This window comes from Thamnophis elegans, chromosome 4 (assembly GCF_009769535.1).
Source record: "Thamnophis elegans isolate rThaEle1 chromosome 4, rThaEle1.pri, whole genome shotgun sequence".
Lineage (NCBI taxonomy): Eukaryota > Metazoa > Chordata > Lepidosauria > Squamata > Colubridae > Thamnophis > Thamnophis elegans.
This window is the reverse complement of record NC_045544.1, coordinates 71,306,832-71,331,058: the sequence shown is the minus strand read 5'-3', so window position 1 is coordinate 71,331,058 and position 24,227 is coordinate 71,306,832. Positions and strand designations below refer to the sequence as shown.

Sequence of the window (24,227 nt, the reverse complement as noted above, 5' to 3'; positions counted from 1 at the left end):
AATTATCATGATGTGCATATTTGATTTAGATGAATTTTATGGTGAGATGTAGAAGCTCATGAGAGCTCCCTGAATCACTAAGTTTTTGTCCAGTTCTGAATTGAGAGGAGCCAATCTTAAGAAATAATTTTAATCCCATTATGTACTTTGTTTCTGGCAAGAGAGAAAACTGTCTCATACAGCCAAGAAGAATAAACGCCTGTCAGTTCATTTAACCCTCAAGTGTCATCTCATGTAACCTCAGCTTTACCGCAGCATGGACAGTCTGAAAGCAATCGTGAATGATACATAGATAGATCAGAAAAGAGAAAAATTAAAATAAATCTACAGCCACATTCTTAACATGATTTTACTCTCTGCTTATAATCTCCTTCAATGCATATGTTTACAATATCTGGAGTAATAATTATTAAATATAGTAAAATACCTCTAAACTTGGCTCTGAGTATAATTGTACTTCTAGCGAGAAGAAAAAAAAATACTGAAGTTTTGACAGCATGCCACTTCCTCCTCCCCTAGCTTTTAACAGAAACGGCCTCCAGTGAAATAATCCAAGCTGTGTTCAAGAAGTTGGCAAGTGGGTCCAATTAAATGCGGTTTTAGTGTATTCTGGCATTTGCATAGCTACTGTGCCAAAATGTTTTTTTTTTCAAAAAATGCGCTTTTGTCCAGGCACTGTCAAATAAATAATGCTGTATTTTCAAAAAAGATGAAGGGTGAACTTATAAGGTGGAAGCCCCAATTGGATATGGTGAAGTTTACTTCTAAGTAAGAATACATAAAATTGAGCTGTATCTTCCATTAACTTTTTTGTGGTCTGCAATGTGCTAAATTATAAGTATATTCTCCCATATATATAAATAAGAGATAATAAACCAAAGCATATATTTCCCCTTTTCAACTAATTTGAAACAAAATAATAGATTGCATTTTAGGGTGTTTCTTTTCTTCTTCTTTTTTTCAACATCGCTTTAAAATTATTCTGGGCTCAAAATTAATTAGTTCTATAATCTATTAGCAAATAAACCCATGCCATTTTAAATCTCCTTTGTTTAGGATGATTATTGAAGAGTTGCGCAGTTGTTATTTTATAGCAAAAAATGATAGCTATTTCTCCATTTATACCCACTTTTATTATTTCAAGTGTTAAACATGGTTGAGCCCTGTACATTTATTTTCCAGTGACAATTCTCCACTTAAATGAGAGCCTCATAATATACTCTGCTTATCTTGTTTCCTTGTGTTAAGAATAAGAAAAGATTGAGTGTTTTATCATTTTAAATGCTAAAAGAAACTACAAAGAATGGATCTTTCTCCAAATTAGACTTCAATTTTCATGAGTGGGTTAACTTAAAACAAATGCAGTTTTTCATCAGATGTAACTTTTAGTAAATTAATGGTAGATTAGAGGATCTCTCTCTCTCTCCTCTTTCTCTCATTTTAAAAACCTCCCTAACTCAAGTCTGTGCAATGGAGCAGTTAATTTCTTTTGGACTCTGGCTATGGCATCAAGCTGCTTTTTCTCCCCATTTAGGAATGAGTTCTTCACCCAAACAAACAATTAAATAATCAACAAATAAGAATATTTAACAAAAATAAACACAGGAAATTACCCAAATCCTAAAAGCTATAAATTAAATCCATCCAGACACAAAAGAAGGTTGAGTCACCCACTAAGCTGAGAAGAAGTGAAATGCATTCTGGTTCTGATGCTTTGTAAAAAGGTGACTACCTCAGAGATATTGAAAATGATTAAAACGCTCCTAATGCGAAGACCCTGACTAGTTAAGGATAAGGATTAAGGATTAAACAATAAATTTCTAATACGTTAAAAAAAAGCAATAGTGTATTACTATTGGGTTTTTCATTCAGAGAAAACTCATCTGTAGGAAGAAGAGGAGGTGATTTTTGCCCATGTCCTCCTTGCCTTCCATTCTTCTTTCTCAAAATCTGCTTCAGAGAATGGAGAGTCCAGTCAGTGCACAATATAAAGTTTACTAAGAGGAAGTCCCTTTGGTGATGGCAGTAATAGTCTTGATGGTGGCAAGAACTTTATGCTACTGAATGTCATCTCTACAATTTTTATAAATGATGTTTAGAATTCCTTTTATTCAGAAACATATTACTTGCAAATGTAATACCTAACTTCAGCATTAAAAAAAAACTATTTCAAAATCAAACACTTTAAAGTCAATCTGGTTTTCCATTGTACCTAATTATATTACTAAACAGAAAAAAAGAAATATCACTTACAGAAAACTCAACTTTTCATTTTGGAAAACCAGTCAAATTAACGGACAGTGTCTTTGTGAGAATTCACCATTTTACACTTTTTAAAAAAAGCTCACCATGTTTTCATTAAGAACATTAAAAAAATGGCTACCCCCCCCCCCGCCCAATCATAGTGTTTCATGTCTGATATTTAGCTGGGATAACAAGTCACAATAAACAAGTCATCATGGTTTACAAGCTGAAATAGATGGATTTATGAAACAAGCTTAGGTTAATATTAAACTGACTCTGTGCACAGTATTCACAAAAGTAATGGGAAAGGTTTTTTTTTCTTTACAGAAAGTATGCCTTATTTTTTTCCCCTCCATTATAACTGTCCTCCTCTGAAACAGGAGAGACACATTTTCAGATTTCAGGTAGTTATGATATACCTTGTGCAACCTGTATAAAACCCAGTAGATTTGAGAATAATAAATTGCTACTATGCAACATTACCAATGCATGATAAAAATTATATATTTTATTAAAAGGATGTGTGCTTTCATTTCATTCACAACTCTACCTAATTTAATATTGTAAGTCTCCCAGAATTACCCCTGATAAGATAGGCGGCCCATAAATTTAATAAATAATAATAATAATAATGATGCCAAATGCAGACTTTGCAAAGAAGCTGATGAAACTGTTGATCACATACTCAGCTGCTGTAAAAAAATCGTGCAGACTGATTATAAATTGCGGGACAATTCAGTAGCACAAATGATCCATTGGAATTTGTGCAAAAATTATAATATTAAAACAGCAACAAACTGGTGGGAACATCAGCCTGAAAAAGTCACCGAAAATCAGATGGTCAAGATCTTGTGGGATTTCCGTATACAAACCGACAAAATACTGGCGCATAATACACCAGACATCACACTGGTTGAGAAAAATAAGGTCACAATCATAGACATCGCAATACCAGGTGATAGCAGGGTCGCCGAGAAGGAACATGAAAAAATCGCAAGATACCAGGACTTAAAAATCGAAATTCAACGACTATGGCACAAACCAGCAGTGGTAATTCCAGTGGTAATTGGCACACTGGGTGCTATTCCAAAAGCACTGGAATTACATTTAAAACAGTTAAAAATTGACAAAATCACCATCAGTCAAATGCAAAAAGCCGCACTGCTTGGATCTGCACGCATATTACGAAAATATGTTACGACGTCCTAGGCCCCTGGGTGGGGCCCGACTAGTAACCAATGCCAAATCCGGCGAAACAACTGGCCGCTGTGATACAATTGTACAATAATAATAATAATGTCTCAATAATACAGAACCAGGTAGTTGGCAGAAATAGGAGTAGTCCATAAGTAGTCCATCCTCCTTCCTGCACCTTTTAAAACTGCCCTTCTGCATACGAGCTGCATTTAAGTGTTTTTTAAAAGAAGTTTTCAAGGGAATAACACAAATTTTGAACTGAAGATAAGAATAGGAAAAGGAAATATGTGAAAAAATAAAATAGAAAAAAAGATAAAGTAATAAAAAAGTGGCTTCAATCTTCTTAACAGCAGTTATGTTTATATTTTACCCTCTTTAAGCTGCATTAAATGCTACAAATGAGATCACCATGCTACCACAATATGGCTGCTATTTTCTTCTCTGTTGTTTATAGTGGAAAGGTCTCTACCCATGTGATGCTGATGCTTTGCAAAAGTTTACAGGCACTAACCCCAGGATTCTGAATCAATCTGTTCAATAGTTACACTGACTGTGAAATTTGGAGAGTTCCTACTCATCTGGCCGGGCAACAGGTGGAGAAAGATTGCTTTCTCTCTACTGTATATATTTAGAGGTACTGCAACCTGACTGGTTCATTCAAAGTTATTCTCTCTGCTCTGGGGTAGCAGTAATGAAAGTTCATAGGCCACGTTTAAAATTCTCAGATTTTTAGCATTTGGCTTTGACATTATTTGAGTGAATGTTTACTCTCAGGTTTGAGATATATAGGCAACAAAAAGTCCACTAGAAGTTAGAACTTCAGAAGGAATTTTGCTTGTTGTTGTCAGCTTGAGCAAATCTCTACAAGGCACAGATATATTTCATGGTGAACGGAAGTTTTTTTAAAGAAATTTCTCATGGTGGTAGAGGCAACACACACCTCTCTCCAATACTTGTAAATCACAGAACATATTGTACAGGAATCTCTACTGTTTGAGACTTTTTTTTTTGGAACTATGGGAGAAAAGTAGAAAGAAGCAAGATGTGTTGCAAAGAAATGGCAAGAAGGGGGGGGGAAATGTAGGCACAACTCACAGTTGTGCTTCTCTGAATTTTATTTAAAAACCCTTCATGTTGTATGGGTGTGTGTATGCATTTATAATGAAGTTTTTGAATCTTTATTTCCTGATGGTTCAACTTATAAAGTGTGCTTTCCTATTTTTATATGTACTCGCTTTATGTTCTCTTCTTCATAGTTAGCCATGTTTTCCTATATTTCATGTAATACATCACATTTAAATATATTATTGTCATATTTAAATTCAAGTCATTGCAGTTACCCAATATATCAAGCTAAATTGTAGCTGGCTAGTTTGTGATTCAAACGTAGGACACTTCTATAGCATGGTGTTTCCATTTCTAATTCACTCAAAGCAACTTACACTCATCACTTTTGCAGACCTTGAAACTTTCAAAGCATGTAGGTGACACCATGAACCAGTACTCATGCTTCAGCCAATGAGTGAAACAGTGAAAAAGATCAATAGCTCTATTTAGCCATGGTTGTATTGCAATCACTGGCTGCCAGTAAGCACTTAGACCAAGGAATGGGGGGGGGGTATAAATTCAGGAGATGGGGTGAAGCAAGAGTTTCTGCTAAGAGGAAAATGGTCTGCCCACAAAGATCCAGCCCTGCAGAAGGACCTCCCCCCCCCCCCAGCTTTGCACTGCTCTTAAATAGACTGGAACTGGAGTAGAAATGTGTTGATTTAGCTCCCTATACCAGCCAATGTTAGATAAGATAACATTCATTGTCATTTTTTTTTATTGTGGGCATACTGGTACACATTAAAAATGAAATTGTTGCCTGGTCTCAAAAGTGTTCACATATAGACATGCTATATATACATACATATGTAAATGCCTACTCATACATATAAATACATATGTTAATTATTGTCCCTCTTGAATGCATGGCAGAAAGAACAAGCTTGAGAATTCACAAGGTTGATGCTATGTGGAACTTTAAAACTGTGACTGAATCTGGATGTTCTGCTTCAAATACCATGAAGCCTCCTCCCAGAAGGTAACAAAGAAAACAGGTCATGAAGAGGATGTGTAGCATCCCAGACAATCCTGCGGACCCTACTCAAGCACCACTTATATGCTAGGTCCTGGATAGAAGGGAGCAAACTGCCAATCTTTTCTGCTATCCTCACCACATCTTCCTATCTGAAGCAGTAATGCTTTCAAACCAGACTATAAAGCAATATGATCATCCCTCTATAGAAAGTGATAAGGACAAGGGGAGGAAGATGTACTTTTCTCATGCGATACAGAAAATGCAGTCGCTGCTGTGCCCGCTTCACCAGTGAAGTTGTTGTAAGATCACTCAAGTTTGCAGCTGCTCCTGAACTGCTGAAAAATCCTGGTGACATGATATTCATAGACTGTCAGTTTCAGAAAGTAAACATGCTAGGATTGTTTTCTAAAGTTTTTTTTAATTTAAAGGTTTGGGGGAAGCTGTGAGAACTGCAAAGCTATCCATATCTAATTATATTGAAGAGCCTCCTCCTTCAGACCTCTCTCTCTCTCTCACTCATGTGGGTGCAAAGAATAGAGATTGATTATGTTGAACAAAGAAAGTGGTTGGTGTGATAACCTTTGGGCTAGGGTAGAAATAAGCCCAACCAATTAAAGAATATGTAGAGTTTAATGGAACGAGTTGATTGATTTTATTTTGCCTTTTCTGATTATTATGAACCATTTAGGATATTGTATAAGATAGATAGCCATGTAAGTTTATTTATTTATAAATAAATAAATAAATAAATAAATAAATAAATAAATAAATAAATAAATAAATAAATAAATAAATAAATGTACAAACTTTCTTTACAGACTTCTCAAAATATTTTTTCTTAAGAGTTTTACTGTGTTTGCCCTCACTTGGATTTATCCCTTTATAGAAACTGACTGCTGTCATACAAATATGTCTCATAAATTAAATATAAATTATTCATATATTAAAATATTTGATAAGATTTTATATATTTTCTATAATTTTAACTATGGTAGACTTTAAAGCAGTGTAGTTAAAATAAATCATGCACATGAATTCATTTATGTAATCATCCTTAAAATTTGCTAAACGACAAAAAATTGAAGTTAAAGTTTTAGTTGTAACTCTCTGATCATTTGCTGCATTGTTACTCTGCTATTACTGATCCAGGAGCATTTTGAAATTATAACTAAAGCAAAAGGCTACTTAGTCTGTTTGAAAATCTTTATTTATTAAGGGGAAATTTTAACCATCTTTAAGAGGTAGGCAGTTAACAGTAGTCATTTGATTATTCATTTCTTTTTTTTTTTAACATTAACAGAAAGTGCATTAGCTCAATGTTTTACATACTATACAGCAATAAAAAACCAGAAATGTACATATATTTAATACATTATTTCACACATAAAGGCTACATTTTATGTCCCACGGTCAATTTCTTTGTCAAAGTATTAAGCATTGAAAATATAATGGACTCTGTTTTACCATCACCCTGAAATTAAAACAAACAAGATTCATTATATAAAATCATTTTATTAATTAAACAAAAATAAAAATGCATCCCCTCACTAAATCATTACAGAATTCCAGTGGTATTAATGGGAGAAAAACCCTTTCAGTTCACTAAAGTTACGCTAACTGATGTTGCCCAATGCTACACATAATATTCTCAAGCAGCTGCATGAGGAGGGCTTTCAGTGAAAGGATCCCAAACATTGCCGTTAAAATTGTCTTTATTTTCTTAGGGAACAGTCTACAAAATTTTAAAAAATGATCCCACCCTTGATGGGGAAAACACACACACACACACCAAAATCAATGATGAATGGAAGACATCTTGCCCTCATAAAAAAAACTCAAAAGTTAACTCTATTGTTACTAACAATTCTTTTCAATAATCTCAGGAAGCAATACATTTCTAAACCTAGTCTCCTTAATTAATGCCATTTCTTTGGGATCAGTACAGCAGGGTTTGCCATTGCCTTCCTTCCGGGATGTCCTCGACTTCAAGGCTTCCCAGTCTAGCCTGTAATCCTGGGTTTTAGTCAGTCCAATCCTACTTAGTGTTCCAATATCAGTGAAGGATTTGCATGAAGGGAATTTCAAGATATGGAATCCAGGCTTAAGTTATGGTTATCAAAGCTGAAAATTCTAATATTTACAACATATTGACTGATGAATAAAAATGGTGACACATGTTAAGGATAAATTTACATGTATACATACATACATACATACATATATATATATATATATATATATATATATATATATATATAAAATTAATTGCTTGGTTATATTTATTCAGTATTTGTCTGAGTTTTATTCACTAGAGTAGAAAGAAAATTTGATCAATCTATACTATGACATACATCATAAATGAATACAATTTAGTTTAAACTAAATTATATAAAATGCATGTTACGTTTGCTAAAATTCTAAAATTCTTTTAAAATTGTAACTATTATTTAAAAGTGCTATATGTGTCTCTTCAGTTGATATTTATCAAAATTCTATACATTAGAAGAATTATCAGTACAAAATGTATAGTTTAATTTCCTTTCTCAATAGCAAAATGCTGCATTAAAATATGCAGTACTCTGAAAATGCTATGCATTTCTTTTAATAACTATACGTTTATCCATAGTTACAGGTTCAAAAACTATGACAGAATAAAAAAGAATCCTAATCAGAAAATAAAAAGCAGTGTTCTGCTAGATACTTCTTGTACTCACAATTTAGAATATAGATAACAAATGAACTTGTAACATTATTGAGCAGAATACTGATAGTACTTAAAATCCTCAAGATTTCTAAGCAATGTTTTTTATAACCTAATTCTGTATCAAAATCTGCCATCAGCAAAACTTTTAGAAGAGTATTACCTTAATGATAGTGATAGAGTCAACTTTGTGACTCTGGGATTGGACTATACAATACAATATTGTTTTTGATTTAGATACTGTAATGTTGTAAAAGGAAATAATGTGAAAAGTATTTATAAAAAGAGACATGACTAAAGCCATTTTTCTATAATGTTGTATATTATAACTTAAATATAGATTATAAACATTATTCTATAACAAAAAAATTGTTTCAGAACAATTATTCTATAAGAAAAAAAATTTGAATGTTAAAATTTTCCTAATTGTATTAAATATAAGATTTCAGTGGGCTACAGGGACAAACTGTAAAAGGTTAATAGATTTTTTTCTCTTCACCTATCCTTTATTTTTTTTTTAATCTTATTTGTTATAGAAGAATTTTGGAGAACAACTTTTCATGATTATTCTAAAAAAAAAAAAATGATTTCCAGGAAAAAAAAATAACATGCATGTGTGGTAACCCAAATACGCCATTCATGCTTCAGGAATAAAAATACAAGTATGCATACATTTAAATTTCCATTTAAAACAGCTGTTCACGCCGTCCCCCCATTTTACCTTGATCTGGCAGAGCATTTGATTTGTGTTATATAGTTTTTAAGAGGTTCATAGGTAGAGCAAAAATAGCAAAAAAGAAACAAAATACGCAAAAACATACTTAAAAGGTTGCAACATAAGATATGATGCTAAAAGCAATTACTTTAGGAGGAAAAATGAACCCAAGCAGACTTCCTGAAGAAATGCAGCTGCTTGTAAAAAAGCTAACAAAGTAAATACAATGGTTAATACTTTTTGAACGTATCAACTTTTATCACAGGTTAGCTGTGAATTGCTTTCTAATACTACTTACTCTGTATACCATATGTATTGGCACATGTGCACAAGAACAGGCATGTACCATATTACACATGTGTGCAGCAGTCTCTTTATTTCACATTTAAGAAATATAAAACAATAACCAAAGCAATGGGATTCCCCCCCCCCCTGTGATATGATGTATCCCAAAACAAAATTACAGGGTTTGCTCAAAATGTAGTCATTGAACTAAAAGTTGCAACATTATACAAATTCACCAACTGATTTTCATGATTACAACAATGTACAATTCAGTGTAATTGAATCTCATCTGATTTACAGTATTGAAATCTATTCTATTGGAATTAAAAAAGCTGTTGGGATTTACCAAAAAAATCTACTAAGCATTCTTTGTTACAGTTTATACCAAGGTGTTAACTGTTACTGTCGCACCCTAGAAATTCTGTCACACAGATTAGGTTATTACAAGCTAAAAGAGAAAGCATGTCTTATGGGAGGAGAGGTTCATTTTATTATCTTATACATTCATACGCAGATGATCATGCGAATTTATATTTCAATTGCAGTATATGTAATATAGCCAAATTTGTTGAATTCACATATTCCCTTTATTTTTACAGCCCTGTGGAGAAAGATGCTAATATGAGTAAATTAAGCCGATCTCTTATTGTCAGAAGTAGTGAATTCTAAAATTATATCCCAAAGTAAGTTCTAAGCACCTTAACTATCCATACATTTCAAGTAGGGAAAACTTGAAATGATATAAATTCCTTCAGAGTTTTCATGTCTTATTGGGGAAATGACAATCTGAATTTTATTTTCTGTACATTGCCTTAAAATTCACAAAAAGCAAGCCCAAAGCCCAAAAATGAAGTTTTCAGATGTATCCAACCTTGTGATATGAAGGTTTTTTTTATGTCTGTCATGCATTTTAAAAATATCCATCAATAGTGAGACCAATCTATCACAAAGTGAACTATTAAACTCTATGGATGTTGCATTAAATGAATGAGATCATTTGTGGGTATTTAATTTGTCAATATTGTTATGAACCATCTTGTAAATAATAGAGATTAGGCTCACTGGTTGATGTGTACATTTGTTTTGATCCAAACTGAAAATTATATTGCAGAGCTTTCATTGGGAACATCCTAAGAAACTAGTCTGTCAAATTAAAGGCTACTTATAAGTTGCTCTGGCAGGAATAAGTGCATCTATGAAAGAAAAACAAGCCGACCATCTACTGATATAATTTGCGTGCATGTGATTTGGAATAACTATTATTTTAGTTTTGTAGCTGCCTCACTATACAGTCATTTCTTCAAACTGCCATTTTTCCCCTTTGCCCCATTCTTATTTTCACATTAATATTAATTAGATATAGATGCAGAATTTACATTTGGACTTTGAAGTTTGTGCTTCCATAAAACTCAGAATATTACTTACCCTAGCTTTTTATTTAGGAACCTGTAGGGAAAAAAATAGTTGCTATGATCAGGGTTTTTTTTTTAAGAAATACAGCATTAGTAGCATTTGCTTAATGGAAACCATTTTGCTTGAGATCCCTTTCAAACTGCAAGCTTATTCCATACAGCAAGAGGAAACTGCAGAAAAAGATTAAGTATGTACAACATTTTACAATTTTTTTTCTTTTAAAAAGGGGAGAAGACAACTAAATGATTTCTCAGTATGTATAATTTATTGCAGTTAGCACACAATTTAAAAATTCACCAACACACCAATAGTACAAAACTAAACAGCATTATAAGTTATTCCCCTCCCCCTCATGAAAATAAAACATACTATGATTGTCAAGGCTAGATGTCAGTCTAATTTTTAAAACCAAAAAGTAAAAAAAATGTGAAACTAAAGGGCAACCTAACCCCCCCAACAATCACTCATGTCCACAAAAGAATAAAAAAGCATAAGTAGTCCATTTTTTTCAGACACTGATTGTCTTTTCTAAATAAAAACAATGATTTTTTAAAACCTAGAGAATGTTCAAGTAACTAAAAATAATGCTCCAAGGCCATTTTCACAGCTTTTTTTGTTTTAAATGCCATTACAGCCAAATTAATATACATTTGACCAAAATATTTCCAAAACAGTCCAGCAATACACAATGGAGTTTTCCATTCAGTTTCTTAAGCACAAAAATAGGCTATGTTTACAGTAGTTAAGGCGATCAAATTCTAAACAAAAGCAGAAAAAAAAAAACATTTTCCATGCTACTCTCATAGACCTTATTTGTAAGTGCAAGACAGGAAAACAAACACTGTGCAAAATGCTTTTGCCCTATGTGTTGATCATTAAAACCACACGTCAGGCTGCAGTGTTTGCTGTTTGGATACACAGTTCACAAACCCTCCCCCAACTTTTCTCCCACCACCTCCCCACCCTGTCCCATGTCAATCAAGGTTTTTAGTTCTTTTAGCCTGGGGCTTTTTCACTCCATAGAATCTTTTGAAGGGGTGAATAAAATGAACACCTATTGTTTATTTGTGCAGCAGGAATTCTAAAAATGCTCACATGGGTTAAGTATATTCATCTAAGGTTGGAGCTGGCATGGGTTTGTGCAATCATTTTTTAAATAAATGTTCACTGCACATGCAAATCTCTAAGTCTGTAAACATTACTATCTTCCTTTACATAGCTAAAATCAACATATAGCGTTTGTTCAACTTAAAGACAATGGGCAATTAATTTAAATTATATAAAATAAAAGCAGTGCATTTATGTTCTTCATAACACCAGGTTTTTTTTCCTGGTGCTTTTTCTTACTAAAAATTAAATAAGTTTTTAAAATCACTCATTAAAGTTATACAATGCAAACAAAGACAAAAATATACCGAAATGCATGCATTTCTGTAGCATTAATATTTACTTTCCAAGACTCAACTTAGAGCATTAACACAACTTGTCAATTTCTTTGACACCCCCCAACCCTTTTAATCAATTACAGTATATAACAGTAATTCACATTTTAAATGCAGTTTACAACTGCTGAAAATGCAACATCCTCTTTTCATCCCAAGCACACTTTCAGAGTCCCCGTGATTCCAGTGTATTTTCAAAAATTCTTTTTTCATTGTGGGAACTTTTGTAGTTTACAAATTACAACATAATAACAATCACTTTTGAAAAATTGATACTCCAGTCATTTAGAAATCATATCGCTTGGGTCTAAAAGCATTCAGGTTTCCCTGAGCTAGAAAAGATGCATGCAGTATAAAAAATTTAACTAAAGTGATAAAAAAAAACACCTGGAGACTACTGATTTAAGTGGAGATTGAAATGATGCAATGTTGTAAATAATGTTAAATAGACGCTAACAATCGCTCTGGTTCAATTGCAGTTATTTTTAAAAGAAGTACTTACTTGGTGGGGAGACGGGAAGGTTTTATGAAGTTTATTTGTCTTATTTCTATAGTTCATTATCAGAACACTAAGTAGTGAAATGTTCATGCTGCTTTAAAGTGCATAAAACAAGCTAATGGCCAAACTTTGTTAGTTTAAGGAAACAAGACTGCTTTTAGACTGTACCACAACTATATAGATTTATTTATATTTATATATATATATATTAATTATATATATAAAATTCTATTTCCAAAGTTCTTGAGAGCTATCTTCTAATGTCCAGTCTCTGACAGTAGGTAAGCTCAGTGCTTCACTTTTGACAGACAACGAGTTCACTAGTTCACAGTGAAACTTCCGAATATGCCTGTAAAGGTCTCCAGACTGGGTGAACCTCCGCTCACACCACTTACAAGCGTGTGGCTTCTCCCGTGTGTGAACTACGGCATGGCGGCTCAGATTGTGGGAATACTGGAAGCTCTTTCCACACTGAGTACAAGTGTATGGTTTTTCACCTGAATGAGTCCTCTCATGACGTTTCAAAGTGTACATGCAAGAAAAAGTCTTACCACACAAGGAACAGGTTGGGACATTGACATCAGCGGCAGGCTTACTGCGGATCCCGTCCTGCTCTCGAAAGTGCGTACTTAAATGAATCTGCAGGATGTGGGGACTAGGAAAGACTTTGTTGCAGAGGGGGCACATAAAAATTTGACCTGCAGGGTTAAGTATGTTGGAGACATAAGGGAGCAGACTGCTGTCCATGCTCCCTTCCACCTGAACTCTCTCATTCTCTGGAGTTATGATTTCATCATCACTGGCTTTGTCCTCTCTATCTAGTTCCCTCAAAACAGAATCGTCTCTCATAGGAGCCAGATGGGCTGGCTCATATGGTACCCTGTTATTAGTGCTCACACTTTCTTTCACAGTGCTATGCTCCATGTCATAGTCATTAGTGCCAACATCACTCTCATCACAGGATGCCTCTTTTTCCACCTTCACCTGCACCAAGTTGTTTCGCATCATATCCTGTGAAGAGAAATACGAATTGTTCAAATTCTCAACTCCAGAAAGGCTTGACTTCACAGACAAGTCCAGGACACAGTCAACATCTGTTGAATCCCTCATGGAGGTGACAGACCTCTGGGACAAAGACTCTGTTGAGCTGCAGGGGCTGGCTACTGTTTTCCCAGCTGCTGTTGCATGTGTGTCTGGTTCCCCACCGCTCTGGGGAATCATTCCGGAGTCCGAGGGCAATCTCATCCACATGTTTCCAGGCTCAGATGTTAAGTCCCTTTTGCTGGGCAGGATGCTCAGTTTTTCATCTTCCCCTTCATCTTCATCACTGGGTATGTCTCCTGCAATGTGGCTACTGCCGTCAGAAAGACTCTCCACTTTGTCCGAACAACTTGAGGCATCTTCTTCCTTTTTAGTACTGTCTGCCTCAGTGGTGGCTTTTTCTTTTAGTTTCTTTTTGCAAACTTTAACAATGTCGTACATGTGAAGGTAACTGGCAGCTGCGAGCACGTCTTCAATGGGCAAATCTTTGAATTGGAGTTTCCCTTCATACATGAATTCAAGTAGGAGAGCGAAAGCTGGGGCTGTAACAATGTCGCTGTTCAGATGAACAATGTCTCTTTTGTCCAGCTGGTCCTTGTAAAATAGGTGGAAGTACATGCTGCATGAAGCCAGTACAGCTCTGTGTGCTCGAAATTGGGCATCTCCTACCAGAACAGTGCAGTCACAAAGGAAACCTTGATGCCTCTGTTCCCTCAGACACTGTAGTAAATGCCGGCTGTGGTCAGGGAACTCCATGCTGTCTTCATAACCTAGAAGCAACAAAAATGTAATTAAACACTGGAAATATTCATTGGCTACATTTGATAATACGGCAATGGATACAAAGATCCGAAGTAATGCTCTGTAGAGAAACGGAAATACATTAAGATAGTATGACTTTCTGTTAATCACTTTTTGTAACTCTAAGAGTTCTCTATTAACGGTTTTGTTAACCGTAAAGAAACTGACTGGGGGCTGCAGATGAAAATGAATAATCAGAACTTGAAAGTTACAACAGCCTTTTCCTATTTGAATTCAGAAGCAGGTATCTCTGATATAATTTATTTAATCCTAGAAAGGGGGGGGGGGGTTAAAAACTAATCTTAACTGATTAAGATGACAATGGCTTCTAAACTCTCTTGGCACAGATCATCGCTGGCCTCATCTGTGAATGCCAGTTTTTCCATTTTCTTTTTCTAACAAAATAACTGATTACAAGATATCCCCCTTTAAAAATGCACAAAAATGCAAACTCTTTATATAAATTGCTTTTTAAAAAAAATTAAGGCTCTTCTATTAAGACGGTCCTATGTTATTGCTGCATATCAGTTGAAACAATTTCAGCATAATTCAGTAATCTTTTCTCCCCTTGGGGTCATTGTGTAACCATTCAAAATGAGCATTAGCATTTTCTACATAAACATTTTAAGTATCTTCTTTATTTTCTACTACTTACAACTGAAGTTGTGCTAAACTAGTTACATACAGCTGCTGCATCTTTTGGGCATTATATGTTCTTAAAGTTACACTCTGGTCCAAAGTATATTCTACTGCTAGAATAAAGCAAGAAGATTTACAATACAATCACTTTAAGTGCCCCACAGCCAACATCAATCCTAATCCTTAAGAGGGCTAAAAATAAAGATTGGAGGGCAGCTCACAAGGTAGCTGTGATCAAATTAGGAGGCTGAAAGGACAGAGAGGGACGAAGAAGGAAGCTTATAAACATCTGATCCAGCTGACTGTGGCCATATGGCAGCTGCTGCCCAGATAAAGAGATTAAGAATAGAGGAGTGCGATTACAGCTGTCTGGCCAATTCAGGCAGCTCAAATCTACAAGTTCTAAATTAGTCGTGAAAACAAAACCCTTCTTTCAGTTATTGTTGTACTGAAATAAACTTTAATATATTTCCAGGGGGGGAAAAATAAGGTGAAACTGACTAAGTTAGTTTCAAGGTAGATGGGATCCTAAAGTTGCATAAACATTCAAGTCCTTTTTTTCCCCAAAGGGGAGGGGGGGGCTATAGATTTCAAGATCCCTCAATGGCTTGGGCAAAGCATAAATATGAATAGTATAAACCGTCATACATATTCATATATATATATATATATATATATATATATATATATATATATATATATATATATATATATATATTTCATTTCAATCAATGTATCATTTTCCAAATCTTATTTTTACTTTTAGAAACAGTACTCTTAGAATAGCCATCATAATTGCAATACCAAAATGATTCCCTAAACTATAAATTATTTTTTCAAGTGCTCATAATAAAAACAGGAGAACTACATCATTTAAATAGTTATTTTAATATCACTGCACAGGAACAAATGCATCAACATGTATTTAAAGTCTTAATTACAATAGAAACTGTTATTCCCTTTTCAATGAACCCTACTTATTTTTTCCTAAACATCATTAAACAAGTAATGGGATTTTTGTTTGGAAATTAAATAAACAAACATCAAGAGAGAAGCACACTGTAGCTAGCCTCCTGCTGTTCCTACCTTTAGCACACATAAACCTGATTAAGTCCTTTTGTCCGAGTCTTGCTGGCTCCGGGTCTGTTAGATCGGTGGAAAAAAGCAGACTAAGAAAGAGACAGATGCAAAGTGGAGATGATGTTAGAGAGGAATGAGATACCTTCCCTACACACAGATCTGCAAACACACTCACTCCCTGTCTGTGTGTTAGAATAAAAGGCTGAGGGATGGCAGGCTGTCAGCTGCTCTGACATCATGTTCAGATGGAAATGTTACCTCCAGCTGTGCTCCTTTTAATGCCATATGCTACTCCTCTACACTCCTTCCACCAGCTTTTTCTTAGGAGAACTTTTCTTGTCTGTTAGTATAAACAAAATACTTCAAAGTCTCTTTTTTTCAAAACTTTCTAACAGAGAAAAGTAAAGAAAAAAACCCTTAGACATATGGGGCTTCATTGCATGTACAGTATAGAAACCCTTCTGTCATAACTTTGGAGGATTTTTTTTTTCTATTGAGAACTTACCCATCCATTTTACTGAACCCAGAGGTTCATTTTAAGCAATTCATTTTACCCAACGTATTTATCTTGATATTCAGTTAATCTTTTCTATCAATTTAGAAAGGACAGACTTAGAAAAACTTTATATATATATAAATATCAATGCAATTGTATGTTAACTTATTTTACTTACTAATGATGTAATAATTCCTTAAATTTTTATGTACAATAGGAGCACTTTTGTGGGCACTTAAAAGTCATCTACATGCTCAATGTGTTTTATAGGTCATACTACTGCAAATACAAGATCAGAAATAATAGTAATATTCCCCTCCTTGTAATAAATTTGTAAAAAGTGCAATTATTTCAATGAGTGTTATCATATAAAGCCTGTTTTATATGTGGCGTGAAACTGAATACAAAGTTTGCTACTCATTAGTAAGGCAAAAATATTATCATGCACTTCAAAATTACAATTTTTATTCCGTATGCATGTATGAAATCTATTTTGAGAATGGAAAAAATGTAATGACCTCTCTTAACTTCACAGGAAAATGCTGTGAGTAATCGGGAAATAAACTAAAATGAAACAAGCTGTTCAGCCCAGCAGAATAGACAAGTATCCAGCTTGCCAGAGTTAGGCCACAGACAATGTTTAATTAACAAAGTTTTCTGCACCATTTACTCATAACTCTCCCCCTATCTCATTTTACTATGGTAGCTGGTTAATTCAAGCAATTTCTGTTTTGACACTGTTCTTAATAGAATTTTATAAATAAAGTAAAAGTTCTGGGTGAATATGAGGCAAACACAGCATGGCAGATGACCCAATTGTAATTTTCCCCTTTCACCTTTCATAGAAAGTGACACCAACTTGAAGATTAAGTCAGCTATAACTTCATTTAACTCCTGACATACTGCAAAGTGTGTTAAGATTAAGCAAGTAAATGCACAGTCGTGGAAAGCAGCAGATACAGGAAAGAAGGAAGCAGGCAAATACAGGAATAGTAGTCAATGGAACAACAAAAGGAAAGTAAGGAGGAAGAACAGAACATAAGTGTTCTGGGAGGGAACAAATCTCTTACATCCACCCTGCCTTGTCTCCACAGCTGCACTGCTCTCCACATCACCTACCCCTTCTGACCTTTTGAGCTTGAGACAAAACACACACTGCACAGCCTCTGCCACGCACAAAGGACTCCCTCTCTGCTCCCCCATCTGCTCCCAAGCTCAGCCCAATTCCCCCGCAAATCCCCCCTCCATCTCCCATCCTGCAAGGGAGGCTGTAAACTCTGAACCTTGCAAACTTACTCGGAACTGCTCTTTATTCTCTCTCCTGCAGTTACAAAATCAGCTCTGAAGCTTACTCTCTTCCACTCCTCTTATGAAAGACCCGTCCAGGATACACATCTAAGTCCACTTGAGACTATTATCATCCAAAACAAGCTGTTCGCTCTCCAGCCCATTAAACCCGGACCCTCCTCTCTAACCTGTCCCCGTCGGTCTTTACGGGCTCGTTCAAAACAAAATGAGGCTATGTCTCTCCTCCCTTCCTCCCCAACTTCGCATCCCACCGATCCCCTCCTTTTCTCCACCTGTTAACCCCCCCTCCCCCCCTCACCCAGATCAGCTCACTTTAAGCGGCTCTTCAGGGTGACTCAAGGCACCCTTCTCTCTTCTTGACATCTGGTCGCCCCGTCCTCGGTGCCACTTGCCCCAAAGCTGCCAGTTGTCCCATAACAACCTCATACTCCCCCACACCTCCCCCCCGCGGCAACCCCAGCACGACAAGCAACCTGCGGCTCTTACTCCTTCCTTAGCAACACGGGACAGCTTCCGCGCACCCGGCCGCCCCTCTCCGCCCAGTCCCCGCGGGGTCAGCCCCGGGACTCACACTCTGGAGCGGCCCCAGGTCCCAGCCGCGATCCTCCTCCCTGCGCCGCTTCCTCCTTCGGCCGCCACCGCCCCCTCCGCCGCTGCGGGCGCCCCGACTCCCCGCCCGGCGTCCCGCTCGTTCCTCTTCCTCCCCCCTCTCCAAGTCCGCGAGTGAGTGAGGGGCCACTAAAGCGGGATAACGCGAGCGGGGCAATGGGGAGAGGAAGGTAGGGGAGGGAGCGAGGGGGGCTCCCCGCGCTGTCTCAGTGGCGCCCCATGGCAGCGCCCCGGAGGATCCCGGGCCGGCGGAGCGGGAGGGAGGGAGGGAGGGAGGGAGGGAGGGAGGGAGGGAGGGAGAGGGGGCGGGGAGTCAGGCGCACACAGCGCAGGAGCACGCGCGGCGGCGGCGGCACAGACGGGGCCCGGGCTGCGGCAGCCAGATGTTTCCTTCCCTCCCCTCCCTCTTCCCTTCCTTCCCCGAGCAGTTTCCCTGACTGACAGCGCAGCTGGCTCACGGCGCTGCCTCGCCCAATCGGCAAGGAAGAAAGTCGTTGATCGACAATGGAAGGCCGCCCAATGGCAAGGGAAGGAAGCGAAGCGAGCTCACCGTTGTGGCTAATCAGCGTTTTCGGGTGGGCTTATTGGCTCCACAGGCGTGTTGCCGATGATTGAGAAAGGGGCGGGGTTTTGTAGTCCCGGGTCAGTCCGCGCGTCCTTCGCGCTTCTTCACTGCAGTCTCCTCGGCCTCGGGAGGAGCGGGCCTCAGGCGGGCTGCCTCTTTTCTCCCTGGGCGCGGTGCATGGTGGGGAATAATGGCTATGGGTCTCTGGTGGGATAGGCTGAGGGTTACACGAGTGAAAGGCGAGGCCTGCCTGGAGGCTGCCTGAGCTTGGAGACTTGGCGGTTCCGTAGCGCTTGCTGTTGCTGGGCTACTCGTCACGAGGGCTTCTCCGCCAGATGTGTCCGCTCATTTGTTTTTAATTTTTTGCAAAACAGCGGAGGGGGGGGGGAAACACCCCATAACTTGACGAGCTTTTTTCTTCTGCCCAACGGCTTTTTAAAGTTGCTTTTCTGCCATTTAACTTCTCGTCACTTTTTAATGGTTCAGAGGACTTGCTGTACCGCTTTTGTGCTGCACGGAAGTCTGGGTTTCCTCCCAGCCTTTTTATGACTCTTGCTTAACAATTTGAGAATAATTTCTCATAAGCTTCGCAGATGCACTTCTCTCGGGAAGGCAGAAATGCGACCGTTGAGCTTTTCCTCTTACAAGAAAACCGAGGGAGTGCCTGGTATTTGTCTTGCGGAGTTCTTAAAGCAGTAGAAGTCATTTTTATTAGAGTAAAACGAGTATGATTGTACTCTACGTTTTATATCCCTTCATCGCTACTCATTAAATAAATCTTAGGGAATATCTCCTGTCCTTCCGCCATCTCAACCCGTAACTTCCCAGAATTAAAAATGGAATTGCAGCTGTTTCAAGTGTAATTTTTATGAAAGGTCCAGCCGACATTGTCCCTTTGTAACCCCTTGTGTTTTCCTATAATGTTACATTTTTTTCTTTGCCTTTCACACCCAAAATATGTTGAATGTGAGATCAAATAGCTGTAGAATGTATATTTTGATTGTTGGTACTTAGGAGCTGTCCATCTGGAAGAACCATCAACCGAAGTCAAGGCTGTGGGGTGGTCATTTATATATTGCTTTGAAAGGATAAAGGAAGATGTTAATCTGCATATAATTAGCATCTTAGTTTATATGTAGAAATGGAAATTGACTGTTTGAATTCAGATAAATCGTAATACAACTTAATGTAATGCTAAAGACTTTGTCTTTGCTGCTGCCAGATGCTAATTGTCAGTGGGCAGTAATATCTTAAAATACTCAACTAGATGGCAGCACTTGGCTGATTGGGAAAAGCTGAGCAGGGACAATCCTATTTAATGTTTGGATGGGAAACCACTAAGAACTAGCAGGAAAGTGGGCTATATTGAGAAGTTGGCAAACTGCTTTGATCAAGAAATTTACTTGTATGTTTCCATGAAGTCATTTGGAGCTAAACTTGATGAAAACTTAATATCTTAAGAATCTTGTTCTTGCTAGTTAACTTCATTTTAAGTTCTGACAGCAGCCTTCAAAATAGGTGTCTTTGGGTCATGCACAATACATGAACAGAATTGGCTTTGCCATGTAAAACTGGTCTGTTATTGAATATCTGAGAATTCACTTTCAGAGAACTGCTTATTAGTATGAAGTTCACTAGGGAACATCTTTTGTGTTAACAAACATTAAGAGCTTTCATATGAGGAAGAAGCCTCAAAGCATAGAAGTTCTGCTTATATGGGAGTCTGTCCATGAACATGTAGCTAGGTGAAATGGGCAGCAAACAAATTTAAATAAATAAACGCAAATATGACCTTTCCAGATCTGTTCTCTGTGCTTGGATGTCAAGTGTGATTTGACTTAGTCTTATCTCTGCTCATTTGTGATCATAATATATTTATAATGTCTGAAGAGTACTTGTGATTGTTTTATTATTACTTTTATCAGCCTGTAAAGTATCAAGTAGCAGAATATTTGGGACACCTTGAAGAGAGATGCCAGAGTAGTTCGTTTGAAAAATAAGGAACTTTTTCTTAATAGTAAGGGAGCATTGTTTGCAGGTCTCAGGTTTTGGAATACAAATACATTTTCAGAAGGATTGTTTTTACTTTACAGTTGGAAAAAACAGGAGGATGGGTAAGGATGATCGTTTGTACTCAAAGACATTAGAGTAAATATGAAATTGTTGACAATACTGACAGGAAGAAAGGAGTTCTTGCTACTCAAGCTTCCCCCCCCCCCCCCCGGTTTTGTAAAACCCTTTTCCAATTTCTCCTATTAGGAAACAGTAGAAAGGATTTTGAATGTGAGGTGGTGTATTTTCAACTTGGTTTTGCAGATAGGTAACGGTGTGCCCTCCAGAGCATATATTTCTTCACACTATAAACATTTGCTTATTTATGTTGATGCAGGCTGTTTGGTGTACTTCACTATTAAACGCGCACACACACACACACACACACACACACACACACACAAACACACACACACAAACACACACAAACACACACACGTCCATGAGAGTTATCTTGGTGCCCTCATTGGCTTTTTGTTTTAATTATTTTAATAAAAATAAAAGCAGGTCTGCTGCAAAGCAAGGCAACAATTATATAGGCTCATAGATACTTGCAATAATGACACTTGGATCCCCAAAAAGTCCCACTGTAATGATACAACATTGTGAAGGTGAACCTGCTTCCCTTTTGATAAAAAGGTATTTGCGTCCAGTAATGGCCATCATAGAGAAGTTAAAGAAATTCTCCCATGGAGCAACTTTATAAATGTAGTTACTATATGCTTTGCAAGATAGCCAGTAAATATAAATTTAAATGCTTCCAAATGCATCCTTGACCCAAACATTGTTTATTCCAACTTAAAATGCTGTGTGAACACACACTAGCATATACACACAGAGAGATACAATGTCTGTGAAATAAAATAAGATTATAAATGTCTACTGGTAAAAAGCATCTGGACCTGGGGTTTTATTATTTTTTTGTCTTTTAATCGCTTTTGTTAATCCTGCCATTGATATTCTTTCATTCAACATGTTCTTCACCATTTCCAGAATTTTTGGTAAATTAGCTTTCCCCAAGTATTGCATTATTTTTTCCTCTGGTATTTTTTCATAATCATATCGCTTCTTATAGCAATACATTATATCTTTTTTCTTTTCCATTTGGCACTGTAATATACCTTCCTCATCCTAATTTACTTATCCATTTCTTCTCATTTTCTTTCCTCAGTCTGTAGGCTAAACATCTTCTAGGTTTATTACCATTTTCAAAAAAAGTTTTGTTCTTTTTATTTGTTGTTCCAATTCGTCTTTTCCCATGATATTTAGCTTGTGTTTGATCAGCTCCATTTGGTTTCTTAAGCTTATTGTGTGCTTCCTTTTGTAACTCTATTTAAAGTTCTTTATATTCCTCTTCCAGTGTCTTTTGAGATTGTTTCTTGGTTTTTTTCCACTATATAGATTATAGCTAATCTTCTAATAAATGCTTTTGCTGTATCCCACACAGTCTGTAATGAGGTCTCCTATTTTCTATTATCTTTAAAGAAGAACCCAATTTCTCTTTCCATCATCTGTATAGATTCTTTGTCTTTTGTTATAGATTGATTTAAAGTCCATCTTACTTTCCTCTTTTCTCCCTCCCAACTAATTTTGATTGCATTGTGGTCAGCCCATAAATTTGTTCCTATTTCTATCTCTTGCACGTTCCTATTCAGTTCCGGAAGTGATCCAAATCATGTCTATTCTGGACCAAGATTGATGCACATTGGAATAGAATGTATACTGATTTTTCCCAGGATTCGTTTCTCTCCAAGTTTCTTGTATTGATAGTTCTTCTAACATTTTAGTAAAGGTTCTGGGTAGGGTCCTTCTTGGGTTTTTTTCTTTATTTTACTACTATTGTAATCCAGTTTTGTGTCAACTATTATATTAAAATCTCCCATAATACAGCTATTTTCATATTCTGTTTCAAGTATCTTTTTGTGAAGTTTTTTTTTATAGAATTCCTCTTGTCCTTTGTTTGGTGCATATATAGTAACCAAGAGTGTCTGTTTTTGATTTAAAGTCACCTCCAGCATCAAAATTCTCCTTTATCTTTGAAGCTTTGTTTAGCATTTATTGTTTCTTTCATGTATAGTACCATCCTTCTTCTTTTCTGTTGTGATAACGAATAAAATAATTTTCCCAGTTTGGAATATTCCAGTAATTTATAATGATGTTTCTTAATATGCACTTCTTGAAGTGATATTATATCCAATATTCAGTCCTCACCCACCCACCGACTTTGCTTGTTGAATAAATAAAAAAATACTTGTTTTGAAAAATATAGTCCCAGTTGTATATTTATACAACATGGAAAATCAGGACATTTAAAGAATTCGTAACTTGTATGAGCCAAGAAACTTGAAAAGAGCTAAGTATTTTTGTTCATACAATGTACTGGAGGATAGCACTTTAACCACACTTTGTACTCAAAGTTGGTTAGCTGGTTTACTCATCTTTCTTTTTTTGGTACTGCAATACAGAATGCTCTGGTTAATAAAGACCTAGCATTGTCCCACAATTAAAACACTGATTGCTTTATTGCCTTCTCTTTTCTCAATTTAGAGGGTTAATAATGTGCTATCACCAAATATGATTACCAAATTATATACTGCAACCTCACATGATTTAAACAAAATGACAACTGATAACAAAACAACATTAATACATTATACTAAGCTATTGTTTATTTAATTATGGTTAGCGTGATTGGCTGCATCTACACAAAACCCTAAACCCTAACATTAATTTTATAAGCCATTAAATGCATACAATACACTAATCCCAAATAAAAACTTTATAGAACACACATTGTATGAGTCCAACCAATTATGCAAAAAGATAAAAGTCTAAATCTACAAATCATAGTTACAAGCTAGCCATAGATATGGGAGTCATACCAAAAACAGAGCAAGCCAAAACAGTAAATTACCAGCTGCCTCCCAAGTCAATTGGCATTCCACCCACCTTTGCAATAGCTAGACAGACACCAATTTTTGTTATTCTTTTACTATATAGGAAGGAAAAATCTCAAGATAGGTCAAAGTTTTAGTCACCTTGAGCAGGGTTAAAACG

General features: G+C 36.5%; 1 protein-coding gene across 3 annotated transcripts; it reads right to left on the bottom strand.

Moving 5' to 3' along the window:
• Positions 1–9,992: 9,992 nt before the first annotated feature.
• Positions 9,993–18,759, bottom strand: ZBTB18 (zinc finger and BTB domain containing 18). 3 transcript variants are annotated; one of them, XM_032216522.1, is made up of 3 exons: positions 18,516–18,594; positions 16,147–16,229; positions 9,993–14,390 (listed from the first exon to the last, which is right to left on the bottom strand). In XM_032216522.1, the coding sequence occupies exons 2-3, from the start codon at positions 16,157–16,159 to the stop codon at positions 12,808–12,810; spliced, it is 1,596 nt and encodes a 531-aa protein (XP_032072413.1). In that variant the 5' UTR covers positions 16,160–16,229; positions 18,516–18,594; the 3' UTR covers positions 9,993–12,807. The 3 variants fall into 3 exon arrangements, with proteins under 3 accessions (XP_032072413.1, XP_032072415.1, XP_032072414.1); XM_032216524.1 differs by lacking the exon at positions 16,147–16,229 and having other exon boundaries at positions 18,516–18,759; XM_032216523.1 differs by lacking the exons at positions 16,147–16,229; positions 18,516–18,594 and adding an exon at positions 18,257–18,507.
• Between the last annotated feature and the right edge of the window lie 5,468 nt (positions 18,760–24,227).